The sequence below is a fragment of the Brassica napus genome, chromosome C5, assembly GCF_020379485.1.
Source record: "Brassica napus cultivar Da-Ae chromosome C5, Da-Ae, whole genome shotgun sequence".
Classification (NCBI taxonomy): domain Eukaryota; kingdom Viridiplantae; phylum Streptophyta; class Magnoliopsida; order Brassicales; family Brassicaceae; genus Brassica; species Brassica napus.
In genome coordinates, this window is record NC_063448.1 from 27,247,901 (window position 1) to 27,268,022 (window position 20,122).

The 20,122-nt window shown below is 35.9% G+C and overlaps 2 protein-coding genes and 1 pseudogene across 3 annotated transcripts; 1 reads left to right on the forward strand and 2 right to left on the reverse strand.

The window, feature by feature from the left end:
- Nucleotides 1–1,907: 1,907 nt before the first annotated feature.
- LOC125586850 lies at nt 1,908–3,991 on the reverse strand (annotated as a pseudogene).
- An 82-nt stretch (nt 3,992–4,073) lies between these two features.
- LOC106412011 (pseudouridine-5'-phosphate glycosidase 2) lies at nt 4,074–6,700 on the reverse strand. 2 transcript variants are annotated; one of them, XM_013852897.3, is made up of 12 exons: nt 6,521–6,700; nt 6,315–6,408; nt 6,134–6,244; nt 5,938–6,020; nt 5,598–5,657; nt 5,469–5,529; nt 5,232–5,338; nt 5,068–5,145; nt 4,936–4,981; nt 4,731–4,851; nt 4,505–4,607; nt 4,074–4,395 (listed from the first exon to the last, which is right to left on the reverse strand). In XM_013852897.3, the coding sequence occupies exons 1-12, from the start codon at nt 6,602–6,604 to the stop codon at nt 4,375–4,377; spliced, it is 969 nt and encodes a 322-aa protein (XP_013708351.1). In that variant the 5' UTR covers nt 6,605–6,700; the 3' UTR covers nt 4,074–4,374. The 2 variants fall into 2 exon arrangements, with proteins under 2 accessions (XP_013708351.1, XP_013708350.1); XM_013852896.3 differs by having other exon boundaries at nt 4,074–4,389; nt 4,522–4,607; nt 6,521–6,699.
- A 119-nt stretch (nt 6,701–6,819) lies between these two features.
- LOC106415510 (vacuolar protein sorting-associated protein 53 A) lies at nt 6,820–15,785 on the forward strand. The gene is made up of 24 exons (XM_013856250.3): nt 6,820–6,954; nt 7,131–7,212; nt 7,361–7,455; nt 7,704–7,760; nt 7,884–8,034; nt 8,276–8,346; nt 8,568–8,692; nt 9,079–9,239; nt 9,311–9,452; nt 11,037–11,100; nt 11,337–11,522; nt 11,619–11,660; nt 11,872–11,976; nt 12,057–12,116; nt 12,539–12,616; nt 12,876–12,983; nt 13,065–13,130; nt 13,563–13,640; nt 13,722–13,855; nt 13,942–14,035; nt 14,245–14,322; nt 14,700–14,762; nt 15,004–15,168; nt 15,265–15,785. The coding sequence occupies exons 2-24, from the start codon at nt 7,164–7,166 to the stop codon at nt 15,565–15,567; spliced, it is 2,475 nt and encodes an 824-aa protein (XP_013711704.2). The 5' UTR covers nt 6,820–6,954; nt 7,131–7,163; the 3' UTR covers nt 15,568–15,785.
- Nucleotides 15,786–20,122: the final 4,337 nt, after the last annotated feature.

Consider the following 20,122-nt stretch of genomic DNA (forward strand, 5'->3'; position numbering starts at 1 on the left):
TGATATCACTCAAATTACCCTAGGGAGTGAATTACTCTCTCAAATAAGAAGTTCAGATGTAGTACTTAGGGATCGAATCCACAGAGACTCTAGGATTACACAATAGATTAATAGTCCTTGAATTAAAGCTAGATTAATAGGTCTTAAAGCAGTAAATGAATGGGTGAGCAAGGTAATTGCTCGTTTGGTTTGATTTGAGGTTGTTAACAGTTGGGGAATATAGATAGATTCAAGTATATTCTCACGTATGATAAGTAAATAACTTAATTTGGGTTTTTAGGGGTTTATTGATATTAATTATTCTCGAATTCAAACTAATCAATTAGATTATCTAATCTGGACTCGGATTTCAACTTTTGTATGTTAATCGCGAGAAAGTGTCGACCGATGATTCGTAAAGAATATCGATCGATACACTTTTCAAAATATCGATCGACTGAACTATCGTTGCGTCGATCGATGCTTCTTCCAGAAAGCTTTACGGACATGTTTGATTAATATTCTCTAACTTACTAGACCAACTCTCGTGTGTATCTAGTCAGTTAGATTATGCTAGTTATTTTCAGGTATTGAGTCAAGCAATGGCTTGTTCTCAATTAATCCTAAGATCTAAGTTTAAAGGGTGATCAATCCTAAACTTAGCTTTAAGAACAACTAGACGAAGAATTATATTTTAAAACACCCTAGCAACATTTTAAGTTATTAATACATTTATCAATCTATTGAGAAACCTAAATCTTATTAATACATTTATCAACCTATTGGGAAACCTAAATCTAACAGTAAGACTACTCAGACATATTCATAAAGCCCATGGTTATGATGGTCTGAATAATACTTAAATAACTGAATAACAAAGAGTAAGCAGTAGAGTTAAATGAAAGCAAGGGAGTTCAAGATCTTCTCAGTTTTGTTGTTCAGATCTATCTCTCCAATCTAAGCTTCATCTCTCTCCAATGGTGGTTTGTTGCTTCTCTCCAAACTAGGTCTAAAATGTCTCTAGGCAAGTCTGCCTCTAAAATAATACAAAACTCTAATAATATATCCTAACAGGCGACCATGGACTTAAAATGCAATTATTGGAACTTTTGTGAAATTTACAATCTTCTAATTCAGTCATTAACTCGCGGGTGGCTTCGCTGTCGATCGATGATACGAGTCTTTCATCGATCGATTGTGCTTGGTAATCGTCGGTCGATATTCTGAAAAATAATCGATTCTCTCTGTTTCCAGCAAAACTCTCAAAAAGTCTCAAAATTGCTTCAAATACATCATTTTCCTCAAGTAAGTGCATGAACCTGTAATTACTCTAAATAGACTCTATATAGTAGTAAATACACCATAAAACACTTATATACTATGGCTAATAATGAGTAAAATCGATGGTCTATCAGTGACAACAGAAGGAAGTTGAATGATTTAACTTTGAGAATCAAACATTACAATACTAAAGTTAAGTGGATTCATTCTATAATTAGCAGCAATTCAATACTAGTGTTACGTGGATTCATACTTTGTCTGAAGTGATAGTGAGGAATGAGAAATTTGGAGAAAGAGTTCTCTCTTTCCTCAACAGATTTGTTTCACTTTCCTGCCGGTTTTGTTGAGTTTACCTCTCTCCTACTCAGGAGATTCACCTGAGGTGATGCGCATTCCTGAGGTTCCAACAGTGAATGAGACCAAGTTGGCTTCTACCGGTTTTGATGAGATTGAGTATTTGGATCCGAAGATTGTCTGTGAAGACAATCAAATGGTGTCTAATTACTTGGCCACTCCTTGTTCTGTTTTTGATGAGTTTGTAAGCTCTGAAACCGGCTTTGTGAATCAAGAATGTTGATAAAGATAAGACGGATTAATTAAGCTACTGTGAGATCGAATCTGACTGTGAACATTGAACGACTAGAGCAACATGCAGTGCAGCAAGATATTGATGACATGTACACGAAAAGCTTGCAGCAATTCACTAAATCACTGGCTAAGATGAAACTTCTTTTGGACATGGTTAGCCCCACCCAATCAGAGAACTCCTTTCCCAGCAGACACCAAAGAGCCTTCTTCTGAAGTTCTGAAAGCATCACAAGTTTGTTACCAGATGTAGCAAGTAGTGAAAGTGTAATAACAAGTTAGAAGTACACTATCTAAAATGTGTGATTATCTTCCTATGATGCCTTTAGACTATCTAATTTAGCACTGTAACTTTTACAACCTTGTCCTTTAAGTAACATATATCTCAAAACTTAAAAGACAACAAGTTCTGTTATGAACATTACAAAGACAACCAGTTTCAGACATATTGTCTTCAACTTCAATAGGACATATCAAACTCAACAATCAACTAAGGATCTGCAGACATAAAGCTGGCCAAAGGGTCTCGAGCAACAAGAGTGCATTTAAGTGGATGAGCCATGCTCAGGTTCACATCTCCAGCCTCTTCCATGTTAACCTTCTCTCCATCAATACTCCAGTCAAAACACTGTATCATTGTTCCAATGGCTAGTCCAACGAAGATAGAACCCAAGTTTGATCCAGGACATCCCCTTCTTCCGCTCCCAAAAGGAATGTAGTTCAAATCTAACTGCTCTCTCATCTCTTTATTCCCTTTTGAAGGAGGAACCATGAACCTCTCGGGCTGAAACTCGTCTGGTTCTTCCCATGAATCTGGATCTCTCATCACCGCATAAGTGTTAATGATCATCGATGTAAAACCCTCCGATCTTATACCCTTCAGTTGCATTCCTCACCACGATTGGCGAATGTGGGTGTAGTCTAAGCCCTTCTTTCACCACAGCCTGCAAATACGGCAGGTTGGAGAGATCTGTTTCTTGAATCAACTTCATTTTTCCGACAACAGATTCTATCTCTTCTCTCAATCTTTTGAGCATCTCTGGATGGTTAATGAGTTCAGCCATTATCCACGATGTTGTTTGTCCTGAAGTCTCTGTGCCTCCAAGGAAAAGTTCCTACACACAATGTTAAAAGGTAAGAGACTTTGCATGATCTTTTATTAACATGAAGATGAACATTTTTATTTTATTTTTAACATACATGAAGAGAAGTTTTTAGAACATTACCACAAAAAAGCGCTTTGATTTGGTTCCTGGAAACCTTAGACTCAGCGTTGTCGTCTGCACAAACTTCCAACAGAACATCTATCAGGTAACTGTCCTCTTTCTTGTTCGGATTACCTTCACGTTCCTTAATAATCTTTTCCAGCAACTCATCATACTTCTGCGAGACCTCCATGATTTCTTTCTCAAACAACGAGATACCGAGCTTCTTGAGAAGTCGACCAACCGTGCTAGCTATAAGGAACTTCCTCACCAAACTAAGTGATTTGGTCAACAAGTCTCCGAGTTGCTCTGCTTCACCGTTCTCCTCTGAACATTTCCTCCCCATGATCATCCTGCAAATGGTGTTATTCGTCAGATTTATCACCTCTTTACCAACATCAACAGCCTCATTCTTTGTCGCCTTGTCAAACAACATAGCACGGAATGTCCTAAGTTCTTCCCCACGGATGAGCCGTGTCCGCTCGAGAGAATGAGAGCGCAGAAGATTTGTGACTAGTAGTTTCTTCATGAACCTCCAGTAATCTCCATAAGGAGCTGAGATAAAGCCAAAAGATCCAAAAAGTATTGAGTTTTCCATTATGGGTGCGAGTAGCAAAGTTCAGGTCTTGGATCTTCAAAACCTCGTAGGCCATGGAGCCCGATGAGACCAGAACAATTGGGCTAGTAAAGGCGCGAAGGTAAAGGAGAGGACCATACTTTGAAGAGAGTTTCTGAAATGATTTGTGAATTGGAACAGAGAGGAGAAGGTGAAGATGAGCAATGACCGGAACAGACGGTGGGCTCGGAGGTAGATTACAGTCTTGGAGTTCTGGCTCCTTTCGTTTCTTGAAGAAGAAAGCAGAGAGGCAGAAGCATGAGAAGAGCCATAGGAGGATGGCGATGAAGCAGAGTTGAAAGTCAACGGTGAATGCAGCCATTGTTGTCAAGAAAAACTATAGAGAGCTTTAAAGCAAGATACTATAGATAAAGTCTCTAGAACAGATCTTTCCTTGAGATCCTCTATGATATAAAATCAATAATTAAATAGCTTAATCTTCAGGGAAAAACGTTACACAAGGCGGTAAATCAGGTTCCACATGATATATAAAATAAATTTTAATATACACATGTGAAAATATGTTTAAAAGAGTTTCTTGGGCTAAAGAAAAACATTAAAAAACACTAGATAACTACCAATCCAGAACGTTTTTGAGATGCCCTGAATCATGAACCTGAATCGAGCTTGAGCTTTAGATTGATAAGGTAGCTCACGTTAGCTGAGAAAGGGCTACCGCAATCTGAGAACCGATAAGTGCATTGTTTTTCACAAGCGCAATGTCTGAAACTGTGTCAAGGAACTCAACTGAGACATTGCTGTTTTGGATACAATATAAATTTCTGAACTACTTATAGTGACTAGACACTGAAAGATTATTATAAGAGATTAAGGGAACCTCTAGAGAAAGGATACTTGCTGCAAGTGAAGTGCCTCCAGTTAACTCATTTACCCGTGCAAGCAAGAACGGAGTTTCTGCATTTCCCGTAACGTTTTGTTCCCTGACAAAAAACAAAAAAAACAAATTCAGTTTTCAGATCGTGATGAAATAAGAAAAAGAAGCAAAGCCTTTAATTTATTCTGATGCAAGTATGCATGGAAGATATTAGCTACTCCCTATGGACCTTGCTTCTGTAAGAGCACGCTGTGTTGCTGATTCTATAAGATTTCCAGCGGCTGAATGCTGTTTCGGGATTGGAACAGCAAACAGAATCCCTGCCTGACGGTTTAGCTTCTTGTTTGCATCTGACAAAAGTGGTTTTCTCACGGTGGTAAGAGATATGAAATACTTATAAGAAAAGGAAAATTTGAGACAAAGTCTACACTTGCCTATTACTCGAGCACAGTCTTCAGGGCTATCTACACGAGAAGGTGCCTAAAGAATCCAATATATCCACATCAGAACTAAACGTCTAAGTAGAACCAAGTGATTAAGATCAGTGCTAATGGACAATTTTACACCTTACAGCCGCTTTTTTCTGTGAAAAATGCCGGAAACTCATCGCTCTTGTATGCAGCAACATACACTTCTTGAGTTTCCTGCATTGCCAGCGAATAGCTCCTTTCAAAACTCAAATTCTGATAATCACAACATTATGTAGGAAGCTCAATTTTAAGATTGTTACCAAATATTCAAGAGTCTTTGGAATATCAAGTATGGATTTAACGCCTGCTGATATCACAGCTATAGGAGTCCTTCCAAGTGCAGTAAGATCAGATGATATGTCCATAGCTGCATTACAAACACAAATTAGCATTGCTTGGGGAGTGCATATTGGCTTTAGTAGCATCCCAACAGAGATTCTAACCAAGTAGATAGAACTTTTAAAAATTAAAAAGTACAAAATGGAGATGAAACTTACTTTGGTTGGCATGCCTATGTACACCCCCAATTCCACCGGTTACAAAGACTTGGATGCCAACCTACAACAACCAAAGTCCTTTGGATTAAATGAGTATAAGTGGTATACCAATATTACCAAATGAGTTACCATAGAAGCGAAAAACAAGGTTGCAGAGACTGTAGTAGCACCATTTCCTCTTGTAGCCACCTGAAGTAAAACATTTTAAGGCAATATATGGGAGAATAAAGCAAGTCCTCCGTTGATTGGAAGTAAAGAACTGTGTTCGTCTATACAAAGCTGGTTAGTTTGGAGTTAAGGTAGGTTAAAGAAGCTAGCTTGATTGAATTGATGAAGCAGTTTTTGATTTTATGAACTATGAAAACAACCTTAAACAGAACAAGCAAGTCTTATGATCTTGGTTGAACATTGATAGTGTAATAAGAAGAGAGCCACAAGAAATGAGGAGAGCACAGAGTGAGTGACTCACAACATATGCTATGTCCCTGCCTGCAGTCTTTTGGACACCTTTCCCCAGAGATGCAAGACGTTCAAGCTCGTCTTCGTTCAGACCTGTTTACAAAAATTTAGCATCTATATATAAGGAGAAGAAAACACGTACAAGAAAGTCTAGTGCTTACACATAATCAGATCATTTATGATTCAACCAAAATGAAGTAACTCACCTATGCAAGGAACTCCGTTCAAGATAGCTATTGTGGCAGGAACTGCTCCATTCTCTCTCACAATAGACTCCACCTCTTTTGCTGTTTGCAGGTTTTGAGGGTAAGGCATCCCTACCAAAATGCAGTTGAAATCAGACCAGTAAGTTTGAGTTTTGGAAACAGCAAATAATCTAATCTAAACCATGGGAGATAATGGTTGACTCAAGAGCGACCACAGCACGTCCACTGGATATGGCTTCAGATACTTGTGGAGATATCTTCACCAGACTCCTTAGCTGCTTCAAATCCAGTTTTAATTGAAAGTCAAATCAAGATCAGACTAAGAGACTATAAAACACGAAATTGAGAAGAAAAAAAAAAGGAGGATCCTTTTTTTGATACAGAAACCTTGTTGTTGGCTTCAAGAGGGGAGATATGATTCTGGAGATTTGAGATTCTATAAAGAGCAGCCGAAGAAGAAGAAGAAGCCATTTCTCTTCAACAAGTTCGCGATGCAGGGAATGAAGAAGTACTCTTAACTCTCTCTCACCGTTGTAGACGACTAGACGAAACAAAACCAAAACAAACCGGAGCTTAAAATGTGTATCTATATACTGGTACTTCTTAACCGGTTCGGTTCGGTTCGGTTCATGATTATTGATCGGTTCGGATGATTTCGGTATTGTAAGAAACCTTGGAGTTGGAGAGAGAGAGATCTAATTTTCAATCCGAGTGTTTGGATCGTCCGTTGGGAGCGTATCTCCGATCCGATCCGTTCTGATCTCAGTCGCCGTCGCCGGCATTCATCGCCGCCGTTTGCTGATCGTCCTCGCTGTACTCAGGTATGTGTTGCGTTCTCTCTCTCTCTCTCTCCTTCAAAATCCGTAAGCTTCTTCGCTTTTTCACACTAACTGTTCCCGATCTCAGCAAAAGTATTCGCAACTCGTGATCTAATGGTTGCGTTGCCTAATTGTGTTCATTCGCGCTAAAAAAGTTGTCTCTTATGTTCGTTTTACAGATCATTTCGAGTGATTTTGGTTTTGATCAAGCCATGGATAAGTCGAGTGCGTTGGAGTATATCAACCAGATGTTCCCAACAGGTAATCTTTTGTTTCAGAACAGTCATGCTCTTTATGGTTTGGAGCTGTTTATCTTTTGATTCTGTAATCAGGACGCGTAGTTCAGCTGCTGATTAACTGTTTCTTGCTTTAACATGTGTTTCAAAATGGTGTGTGTTTCCCTTTACAGAAGCATCGCTATCTGGCGTTGAGCCGCTTATGCAAAAGATTCATGGTGAGATTCGCCGGGTTGATGCTAGCATTCTTTCTGCTGTTCGTCAACAGGTCAGATTTGCTTCTTCCTTATTGGTCCCTTAGTACAGAAGTTTGTAGCTCCCCCTTTTTTTTTTATTCTTAATACTTAGTGTTGTCTGGAACATTTGTGAGTCACTCTTTATCAATTTCTTGTGGATGTGTACATTGAGCCAATTATTATATTATATTGTCTGCACAAAAAAGCAACATTTTTTTCTGTGTTGAAAGAATAATATATGGTTTTGAATCTTATTCTTGGGATGGAAATCATACTCCAGAGTAATTCCGGAACTAAAGCGAAAGAAGATCTTGCTGATGCTACGCGTGCTGTGGAGGTTAGTTTTCTCATACGTTGTTATGTAGTGTATCCATCATACGGTTAATATATCATTTCCTTTTTCGTTTCTCCTATCTATTCAGTCGCAAGGGGATTTGATTTTGGCTTTTAATTAACACAGGAACTCTCCTATAAGATTCAAGAGATTAAATCCAAAGCTGAGCAAAGTGAAGCAATGGTGCAAGAAATATGCCGTGACATTAAGAAGTTAGATTTTGCGAAAAAGAACATAACCACGACCATCACTGCTCTTCATCGTCTCACAATGTTAGGTCAGTTAGCAGTAATTTAACTTAACTTATCTGGTCATAGAATCCTGAAATCAGAATCACACCTTAAGTGAAATGAACCCCTATATAAATAGGGTTCCAAGTTATGCATGATGTTTCTGGTTAATCTACTTGTGGATCTATGTTAATCTTTACATGGTAATCAAATATATGCCATCGGCGTAGTATAAGTTGACCAAGTACACAAACCACATTGATAAAATTCCCTACCTTGCTATGGCAGTCTCTGCTGTTGAACAGCTTCAGGTGATGGCGTCAAAAAGACAATACAAGGAGGCAGCTGCACAGCTGGAGGTATCTTCTTATTTTAGTTCAACAATCTTATGCGTCTGTTGCTTCTGTTACGTTGGTTGTAGAGTTCACTTACTTTTTTGCTTTATGTTCGCCCAAGGCAGCTCTTTCTCTTTTTCACAATCAACTGTAACCCTAGGACACTTTGCTGGATTTCCTAGCAGATGACTATTCTCACTTTCTGATTATATCTTTAAAATTTTGATTTTTGTAATATGTTTCAGGCCGTAAACCAATTATGTAATCACTTCGAAGCGTATAGGGATGTTCCTAAAATCATGGAACTGAGGGAAAAGCTTAATAATATTAAGCAAGTCCTCAAGTCTCATGTATTTTCTGATTTTTCGAGGTAATGCCTCTAGTGATCCTACCGTAATTTATGCTAAAATAGTTCTACAGAAATAGCCAAAAGAGGTCCACTGTAGTTCTAGTGATTGATCCTGCCTCTCTTTCTTAATTTCTTTATCTTCAATCCGTAGAATATTGCAACGTATCAGGGGATAAATTTTGCAATATGATGTCAGAAATTGGTACAACATGCTTGTTGGCTGGCATGCGGTTTTGTACGAGTAGTATCTGCATAGTGATTAGGTTATTGACTGCTTCTTTTCGTGGTGCTACACTCCTAATTGTTGGTTTTTATATAAAATTCCCCCTCCCAGTCTCCACATCCCCCTTTATTTGTTAATTTCCTAAAGGTACTTTTCCTAAAAATGTATATTGTTGTGATTTCAGTTTAGGTACCGGGAAAGAGACAGAGGAAACAAATTTGCTACAACAGTTATCTGATTCTTGTTTGGTTGTTGATGCTCTGGAGTCATCTGTCAGGGAAGAGTTGGTAAACAACTTCTGTAGCCGGGAGCTAACCTCATATGAACAAATTTTCGAAGGAGCTGGTATGTTGCACAATGCCGTACATTTTTCATGTATTGTTTTACATAATTGCTAAGTGGTTACTTGCGGGCAGAATTGGCAAAGCTGGATAAAACGGAGAGGAGATATGCATGGATAAAGCGTCGAATCCGTACAAATGAAGAAATTTGGAAGATTTTTCCCGCTTCTTGGCATGTGCCTTATAGACTTTGCATCCAGTTCTGCAAGAAAACAAGGTATTACCTTTGACTTTTTGATGAACATCTCTGGCCTTCTCTTATCTTCATATTTGCTCAAATATTCTTCATTTTTTTTTTTTTTTTTGAATTAAAATGTTAAATTTAAACTCAAAAAAAAACCTTTACAAAATGTTTTTATCTTTACAAAAAGACATTGCTAGATTGCTAGAAAAACTAATGAAACCCCCTTCCCTCTTCTTTCTATATACTTCTATCTTTTACTAAACCAATAGCTCAAACCTCCCTCCAACTCAGAATCTCTCTTCTTTTGAATTGTAGACAGCCTGTTTCTCATATTCTTCTCTATCAATCTAGCGAGTAGGTCATGAGGTAGAGCAGTTTCTCCATGCCTCCTTCTGTTTCTCTCCCTCCATATGCTATACACAGTTAGTTGCAAAGCATATCTGATTATAAATCTTTGAATCTTCGGCCTCCCTGATATTGCGCTTATTCGAAAAACCTCTTCCAGTCTCACTGAAAACTCATTCCCAAGAACACCTTCCATCAGATTCTTCCATATAAGAGTAGAGAAGGTGCATTCAAAAAATAAATGCTCCTTTGTTTCCATCGGGTCCTGACACAGAATACACGAGGTATCAACATTTGCATTCCAATGACTCATTCTATCACCCGTCGAGAGCCTATCCAGAGTCGCAGTCCATAATATGAATGAGTACTTTGGCGTAGCATGCTTGAACCACACAGTCTCACTCCAACTACACTGAGCATGCTTCTCCCTGATAAAATTCTCTTGAATTTGCCTTTCCCATCTTTCCATAGAGGCACATCCTTCTCTGATTCCCAATTTTCTTTGTACTTCTCTATTTCGTCTTCAATCTTATTCAACAAGACAATCCGATGGTTTCTTCTGCGATGCCCCATACACTCCGCAACCTCTGCTCTGAGAGGAATACCCAAATCAAACTGACCTCCTCCATTCAACAGATCCTTCAAGCAACCTAGAGAGGACCAAGCTTCAAACCAAAAAGACGTTCCTCTACCATTTTTGAGCTCCACTTTGTATAGAGTCTTCATTTTTACTCTTGGAGCTCATTAAAATTTTAGGGCATGGCAACATAACACCCCTACTCTTCTGAATTAGATATTTGACCCACACTTTTATTGTTACAACATAGCTAAATAACAACCCTACTTTGCGTGGTGTAAATGAAAATGAAAATGTAAATGAAAATTCGATAAAGAGGAAAAGTTTTGATACAGAGTTATTGGTATATGAGTGACAAGTTTTTGGTAATGGACCATAGTTATGGAAATTATAACCAATGCATGATTTATAATAGCTACTACTAATCAAAAATCAGTTAAATATTTTAGACAAATGATAAATGTTAATTGGTTATAAGTACCACATCCCCTTTTGATAGAATTGTTGTAAGTATCTCTAAGTTCTGCTTCAGTATATGGATGCTTCTTTTTTTTGGTGTGTATGGCTGTATGCTTTGCTGCATTGTAGTAGTCACTACGCTGTGAAAGATATAGCGGCAGTATTAACTGTTAATCTTAATCTAACAACAATATGTAACCTTCTTAAACGTCATGTGTTCCCATCATGTTTTTCAGGAAACAAGTAGAATCTATTCTGGTCAACATGAAAGAGAAACCAGAAGTAGCGACATTGTTACTGGTCAGCCATAGTCTCTCTGATCAATAGTAGCATACACATGCTTGTCATATCATTAAAAATCATTATATTTATCAGATGGATTGTATATCTATAACAGCATTGTTTCACCTCTGAAGCGAATATCTGATGATTATAAATCTTATTATGCTGTCCCTCTTTTTCGATGTCATGAAATCCTGTTACTTCTTGATATTTTGTGGAATGTTTCAGGCTTAAAGTTTGATATGATTGATTAGGCACTACAAAGGACAGTGGAGTTTGAAAAGGAACTTGAAAAGAAATTTGGTGGTGATGTTCCTACTAGTGATATCGGAGATGACATTGAAGAAATTGGTACATGGGAAAACAATAGTCAGAATATATCCAAAATTCGCAAGAAGTATGAAAAGAAATTTGCTGCTGGTCAAGAATCCGGGGAAAATGTATGTTTTCTTCATATGTACTATGGAAAACTGTATAGTGATGTTATATGATCGCTTAAATTTTATTATGATAATTTTTGCTCTCTATTTCAACAGGAAAAGACCGGAAACAAAGATTTATCTGCTCCTGGAGCTGGGGTACATCCCCTTTTTCTTGTTATGTCTCTCTGATTTTGGCTGTTGTCATTTCTATTGTAGTTCTAGAGTTTCTTAAAAAGCAAGTGAAAGTGGCTAGTAATAGGCATAACATTTGCTTTGATATAAGACTTTCCTTATCCATTTGAGCTATTCTATCATAGTATCATTTGAATGATTTCTTTACTCACTGGTGTAAATCTCGACCTGGCAGTTCAATTTCCGTGGAATTATCTCTTCTTGCTTCGAACCTCATTTAACCCCATATATTGAGTTGGAAGAGAAGACACTTATGGAACGCCTGGAGAAAGTTGTTCAAGTAATTTAAATTTTTCGCATAATGAAATTGTTTTTGATCCAAGCTTTGTCAAGTTCTCATAATTTGCATTTCTTTATCAGGAGGAAACATGGGATATTGAGGATGGAAGTCAAAATAATGTTTTACATAGCAGCACTCAGGTGAGTACCTAGGCAAGCCTCTTTAAGTTGGGTTTCTGAGAGTGTTAACTTTGACAGAGATTTACATCTTTATTCATTGTATTAAATGATTCACGACTTGCACTAGGTTGTGGCACGGGTAGTTTGATTCTTTATACAGATGTGTTAAAGAACTCTCTACTTGAAACCCAGAACCTACTCGGTCATTACCCATTGAGCTGACAAAAATAAACCCGGGTCATGTCTAAGAGATGTTTGAGTAGTTAGTAGGAAAAGTTTTCTATGTGAAACTCGGTATATCATAATCAATTTGATATTAGTAGATTAGCCTGTGAGAACTTGGTAAGATTCCTATACAAACTGTATCTGTCACATTATATCTTATCTTCTGTAGCCATTCAAATTTTGTTTTGTTACGCAGTTACTATTTGCTTTGTTTGCAGTTATTTAGCGACATAAAGAAGAGCTTGAAACGGTGCAGTGTTCTCACTAAGAACCAGACTTTATTCAATTTGTTCAAGGTACATTTTTCATTCGTCGATATGGATTTTATATATTACTGGGTATTCGGGCAATGTTTTATTTTTTATAAGAACCAGCTTTGTTTGTGGAGTATCATAATTTTTATTTGGACAAACCTAGGTTTCTACAAGGGAGGACGTATACACATGTGCTCTTTAATAGTGTTTGCAGGCCTTTTTAAATGCTCAAATTCACGGTCCCATATTAGATGGATGGAGATTCCGAGTTCATTCTTTTGAAATGGTCTCCTCTTTACAGGTCTTTCAACGAGTTCTGAAGGCATACGCTACAAAGCTATTTCTTAAGCTCCCTAAAGGAGGCACCGGTATCGTTGCTGCAGCCACAGGCATGGACGGACAGATAAAGGTGCTGAGCATCTCTTCCTTCTTCCTGTTTCTCATGTCTGCGTTGCGACTTAGTTTATCCTTTTTCATCTTTTCTATGCAGGTCTCTGATAGAGATGAAAGGGTGATATGTTACATAGTTAATTCTGCCGAGTATTGCCACAAAACAGTAAGCTTGTTTTTTGTATATCATTCTGTTACTTCCCTCCTTTCACCTTTAGCACCCTCAGCATGCAGCATATACGTGATACATGTTTGTAGCCTGCTGGGAGAGGTTAACTGGGGTTGTATAAAGCCAGTCATGTAAATGACCAGCTGTGATACTATCAATCTTCACATCAAGTTCCAAGAAAATTTCATGGGTCTAGTTACTTACTCAATGTTTTTGTGATGTGATCTTATACCGAAGTTATTTGTTTGCAAATTTTCTTAAATACCTGTGATGTGGTAATATATTCTCTACTGCTTCTATATATGCAAACGATTGTGTTGTTCCGGGATACAAGATGTGTGTCGATGTCGGTAGGATTCTGTCAAAAAGTTTCGATGAACTGAATGACAATTGGCACTTCACAAGAATTGTATGTTATTTGTATCGCAGTCTGGTGAATTGGCAGAAAAAGTCTCAGAAATTATTGACCCGCATTATGCTGAAGGCGTAGACATGTCAGAGGTCCAGGTACTGATAACATGAAGGACTTATAATTTTCTTTGAGTTGCTACTTATTTTGGATTCTTCTTAAGCTGTGTTTCTGTGCAGGATGAATTTTCTGCCGTTATAACAAAATCATTGGTGACGCTGGTCCTTGGAATTGAAACTAAATTTGACAATGAAATGGCAGCAATGACACGTGTTCCATGGGGAACACTTGACAGTGTGGGTGACCAGTCTGGGTAAGATCTAACTGGAGTTTAAAGCTTCTATTGTTTTCTGATTATACGACCAAGTGTAAGTAACATGCACTTCTATCTTCTTGCAGGTACGTGAATGGAATAAATACAATTTTAAGCAGCAGTATTCCTGTCCTTGGGAACCTCTTAACACCAGTGTACTTCCAGTTCTTCCTTGACAAGGTAATTATATAGAATGTATAATTTGAATGTCTTTGTGATGTGATGAGTACTTCCTCATACTAATTTTGGGCCCCAACAAATTTATTATACGGTGCTTGCGTCTTGTATAAAATAGAAATAGATTTCTGTTTCGTTCAATAATAGTTCCACGATGTTTAACTTGACCAACTTTATAGAGAACGACCTTTTATTAGTAAAACTTTGTGCAGCTGGCATCATCCCTTGGACCACGGTTCTATGCTAATATTTTCAGATGCAAGCAACTATCCGAAACTGGAGCCCAACAGGTCAGCCTTCTTGCTCTATATCCTCCATGTGCATAACTCTAATTCTCTCCGTTGTAATTTCTCTATAGTAGTCAACTAGTGACTTGGCTAAAATCCATGTGAGAAAAAATTGTTATCTAGTTTATCAGGTGTATCCAGAGACTAGTGCCAAATTCAGTTTGTTTATATCCCATTCTCTTTCAGCTTCTCTGCTTGTTGTTGCTGTTGAAATGACTCTTTAGTCTCATTATTTATTCAGTTCATTTCCTTACTTCAGTATTAGTGCTGGAAGCATTCATTCTAGGAATAATCATATTCATGCTTTGAGAGTTAAAATGTTAGCTGCGGGAAATCACTCTCACACATCATGTATCTGAGCCTTCTTTTTGGTTGCACAGATGTTACTAGATACTCAAGCCATGAAGACGATTCTTCTAGAAATTCCTTCCCTTGCCAGACAGGTTAGCTCATCGGTACCAATTTATGTATATCTGCCTCTGCTGGTGACTCTGTATTTAGAAAATATGGCTACTGACGTTATCTGAGCATACTCTGCTCAAAGGCGTGATGCCCAAACCCCATCGAGTATTATAATCTTGTTTCAGTGATAGGGTCGATATGATATAGTATATACCAGTTTAGCCTTTAAATATGACACGATGTATTTTTCTGGTTTCGATTGATCTTTAATTATCATTGCAGACTTCAACTGCTGCCAGCTATTCCAAGTTTGTGAGCCGTGAAATGAGCCGAGCTGAAGCACTCCTTAAGGTCATACTCTCTCCAATCGATTCAGTGGCTGACACTTACCGTGCACTGTTTCCAGAAGGAACTCCCATGGAGTTTCAGCGCATCTTGGAGCTTAAGGTGATTTTCTAAAAACCAATTTTATACAATATTGTATATATTACAGTTTGGACTGTCACGTAACTAACTCTGGATTGTTTTGTGGTGTTGATGCAGGGCCTTAAGAAAGCTGATCAGCAGAGTATACTTGATGATTTCAACAAGCATGGCCCAGGACTTACACAGCCCTCTGTTTCAACTGCAATGCGACAACCGGTTCCAACCACACCTGCACCGCCAATGGCAATCACTAATCAGGCTACGGCCGCTGGATTCATAGCAAACAGCGAGGACGTGTTGACGAGAGCAGCGGCTCTTGGCAGAGGAGCTGCAACCACTGGCTTTAAGAAGTTCATTGCTCTTACTGAAGCTGCCAAAGACCGCAAAGATGGGCCTTTAAGGAGACTCTTCAACGCCTGATTTGTTTATTTTCTACCTCCATCTCAACTTTTGACTTGTGCAATTATCTTCTTGGTTATCCCTTTTATATGTGTTTCTTTCATTGTCTAATGCAATTTGCTATAAGCTCAAAACTTCCGTGGAATGAGGCGGCTCGTTTGTTTCCTTGTTAGGTGTAAATCAGCGGTTCATAGTGCATCTTAGTTTCTAAACGATAATAAACACTTTTGTGGCGTTCATCTCTTCTGTGACACTGTTGCATGGTAGGTTAAAAGCAGAAAATTGTCATAATCGAGGCCGACAAGATTGACAGATTTTTCTTTAGTTTCTGTCTAAAGAACATGAAACTGGTGTTTTGTGGCCATGTGAATTCCAAAAAAAAAAAAGAAATGAAAAGTTGAGATGGTGCTCAAATAGCGTTTGTCTAGAAAAGAAATTTACATTGACAATATTTTTGAGTGCACCTAAAGTTTTTACACATTGACCGACTATAAATCAGATAGTTTCTGACTATAAATATTTAGCTCGATTAATAATAAATTATATGTATAAAAAGAAACTCTTGAACTTTTTCTAATTGCACATAAAACAAATACTCATGTATTTTATAATTTGCAAAAATAAACTTGTATGTAATGTTCATTTTATTATCAACAATAGAAAATAGAAATACCGAGTTACTATAACTAACATTGTCGATACACCTAAATTGTCTTAACGCCATTTTTTATTTTGATGTACATATTAATTGGTTCAATAAATATTATAACTTTTTTATAAAGCTGTCACAAAAAGTCTTGCGGTTTTCGATGCTGAGATGAAGAGATTAATATGGGCAATGTCGTAGACTCCATTGCTAAGAAGACGAGAAACAATAGTGCCATTTTCTATGTAAATCAGATCGGGTTCGATCGAGCGTCTCATCAGAATGACTCGATCTCGACTTCGAGATTTACATATTACTGCTGTCCAGATAGAAATGGATTGATTAAACTTGATGGACATGATTGTTAACCCAGTTAATTGATCGGCATTTGTCTCCGAATTAGTTTCATTCCAGTTGTTTCAGGATTCAGCATTTCTTATATTCCTAGGGCTACTAATCTACGTGTAGACTCTATTGCTAAGGAGAAGAGAAACAATAGTGTCATTTTTCCCATGAAAATCAGATCGGGTTGGAGCGAGCGTCTCTTCAGAATGACTCGATCTCGACTACTTTATTTACTTACTATGATCCAATTCATATACTCAACTTTTCGTAAAGAGACTTATTTACTGAAGCAGTTTGAGTTTTTGTTTTCTTAAACTTTCTAAATATGACTTATTCAAAACTAATATATATCGTTAATCTATAAGCGTTAAAATCACTATAAACACTAAAGTCTTTCAGGTAAGGTAACTTTTCTGAGTGTCAAAATAAGTGTAACTTATCTTTACAAAAAAAAATTGTTTTATCATGTCTCAACATTCTAAAAATAGTTCATGACAAAGATCAAAAGATTTACTTAAAGATTAAGTATATTCATTTCTGATTCTAAATTTTTACTTTTGATATTAACCTCATAACTAAATAGTAAGTGAAAATAACATATGACATGTTACTGAAATGCAACAAAACAACCACAAATCTATTATAACCCAAATGATCGATTCTATACAAATATTTTGTAAATATCTGCAAGACATATATCCTAGATGCAGTCAGTGTAAGACACAACATATAAACACACTTCTGATTAATCATATATGAGAAGATCGCATAAAAATCTTCAAAATTACATTCACTTACATCTTAATCTACAAAGTTATTTAACTAGAATATTAAACAAACAAGATAATTTTTGTATCATAAAAAACTTTCAATCTGGCTTACTTATTCATCAAGCTAAAAATTGACTTGTTCACCTCTAACTATAATGACGTGTCAATTTTTTCTTATTTTTAATTTTTAATTAAAAATATATAAAAATAGGAAACAAATAAATTTTAGAAAATAAAAACATTGATATTTTTATTTAAAAATAAAAACATTTTCTTACAGATAATAAATTTTTTAAACTTTTCAAAAATCTCTAAATTGTTTTATGAAATTCAAATAAAAGCTCTAAATACTTTTTGAAATTTGTATCACCACTTTCAAAACATTTATTTAAATGATGTTATTGTCCGAGAAATTATTTTCCAACTATTATTCATAAAATGATGTAAATAATTTGCATCACAACTTTCAAAATTATTATTTAAATGATGTAAAAAATATTCTTAAGAAATATTATTGTTTTTTTGAAGAAATTAAATATTATTTCTAATGGTGTTAATTGTGCTATGTCAAAAGTTACCACTATTAATGACAATATGTCTGAAATTGTTTAATCTTTTCAGAGCTTTTATATTTGATTTTTAAAAAAATCTTATTTTAAAAAAATTGAATTTTTGAAAAGTTTAAAGTTTTTTTATACAGCAACTTAACCAGAATCAAAGTGCTTTTTATTTTAAGAAAATATTTTGATTTTACAAATAATTGATTTTTCAATATTTATTTAATACTTATTATTTTTTAATATTTTCTATTTATATTTATTATTAACTTTAATTAAATAATTAAAAATATTATAAAAAAGCGAGCATGTCATCATAGTCACGTGCTTTAGTCACGAAAACATAAAAAAGAATGAAATATTTTTTTTTCAAATTAGTTTTTGAATTTTTCAGTATATATTGGTGTAAGAATTATTTTAGTAATATTAATCTTTTTTTTACATAAATTTTGATTAGTATTTCTATTTCAGTAATCATGGTTTTTAAAATAGCATTTTTATATTTTTTTGTAAATACTTCACTTTGAATTATTTTTCAAAATAATATTAGTGGTAGTTAATTGAAACATATATTTGTAAACTCTCGATATTGTTAACGTTGCTTAAGAAAAATTAAAACAACAGAATTCAAAATATTAATGTTACCCGACATCAATCAATATGTATTATTGATAGTTAGCTAAATATCAAATATATTTCTAGATGAATATGAAATTTGTTTACTTTAGTTTCAACGGTGTGACTTTAACCGCTTTTTTATATATCATATATTACTTCTTGTTATACAATATTTTGTAGAATACTATTGTCGTTATGTTTTGTGCCTACTTTAAGAGTCTTAAGCCCTGTCGTTGTATTGACTTTTGATAGTGCGACATACAATTCTCCATGAGAGAATACCAGACTTAGAATATATAGACCAACTTTGTTTAAGATTTTAGCTTGATTCTTGTTTATAGTCATTGCATAACAAACTCATTTAGGGAATTGACGTTTTTTTTAGTTTGAAAGGCCATCTGGCATATATTGGCTAGGCGAGTTATTAGTAACCTTGTTCCATTGCAAAGACCTCTCGTTGATTTAAATTTCTTAGTAGCATGACTGAAACAACTATTTTGATATCAAATTTGTGATTTGGGAATCCCTGAAAATTTCAACGTATTTAAAAAATATGTGGGATATAGGATATGCTGATTTGCCACTTCTTCCTTGTGGTCACTGATACTATCAAAACTCAAAGATTTATTTTATTCACCGTCTAAGCAAGTTAACATATAGTTATTCATTTCATCCACCGTTTCATTCTTTGGAGTAAATATTGCTCTTTGGATGAGATATTCTTGTCTTTAAAATGAATTTGGAAATCTTGATATGTAGACTTTGTAATGCATACAACAGGATCTGCATTGGTTTGCAAGAGCAGTTTGTTGTCTATCTCAATTATGCTGATTTATTCATTCGAGGTTTTGTATTTTGCTGGTGTAGGTGTTATGCCGTCACTGATACCTAATAACCATTTAGAAAACTCTTTGCGAGCTTAATGCAACCTCATATTTTTCTCAAGAGTGAATATAGAGCAGTAATCCAAAATATATATGAACGGTTGATTGTTGCCATAATAGTTTGTTACATCCTGCCTTGTGGTATGTCTGGCAGAATGTGTCTAAAATCACCACCATGAAGTATTGGTTTTCCTCCAAAGAGTTTTGTTGCTGCATCTGGATCTGCCACAAAGAGTACATCTCACAGAGTCTTATCAAGAGCTTCAAATGCAAAAATCATGGTACAACGACTAATATTGCACATACTTTCTTGATGAAGTTCTATCGGAATCTTGAAACACGAATGTGATGTTCTATCATTAAGTAAAAGTATAGCTGTAATTCCAGATGATGCCAATGGTAGCACAATTTTTCCTTCTGATCTTAACCTTTAAATGATTGTCTTATACATATATATTTTTCCTGTTTCTCCTCGTCCATTCAGGAAATTTTTTTTCCTTTCATATAGTAATTGAGTTACTAACAGCTTCATACACTTTCTTATGCCTTTGGCATGTCTTCAAAATCAGTCAGTGATTTATCATTCTATGTTAGAATCCTCTCTATTTCTAAAAGTGTGTAACTTTGTAGCTCTTCATCACTGAATTTTTGGTCCGTGAAGTTGAAAATATATCTCTTTATTGGATATGTCTTCAAGTAAGTGATGCCAGCAATTCTCCCATAGAATAAAAGGACTACATAATTCACATTAAAGTA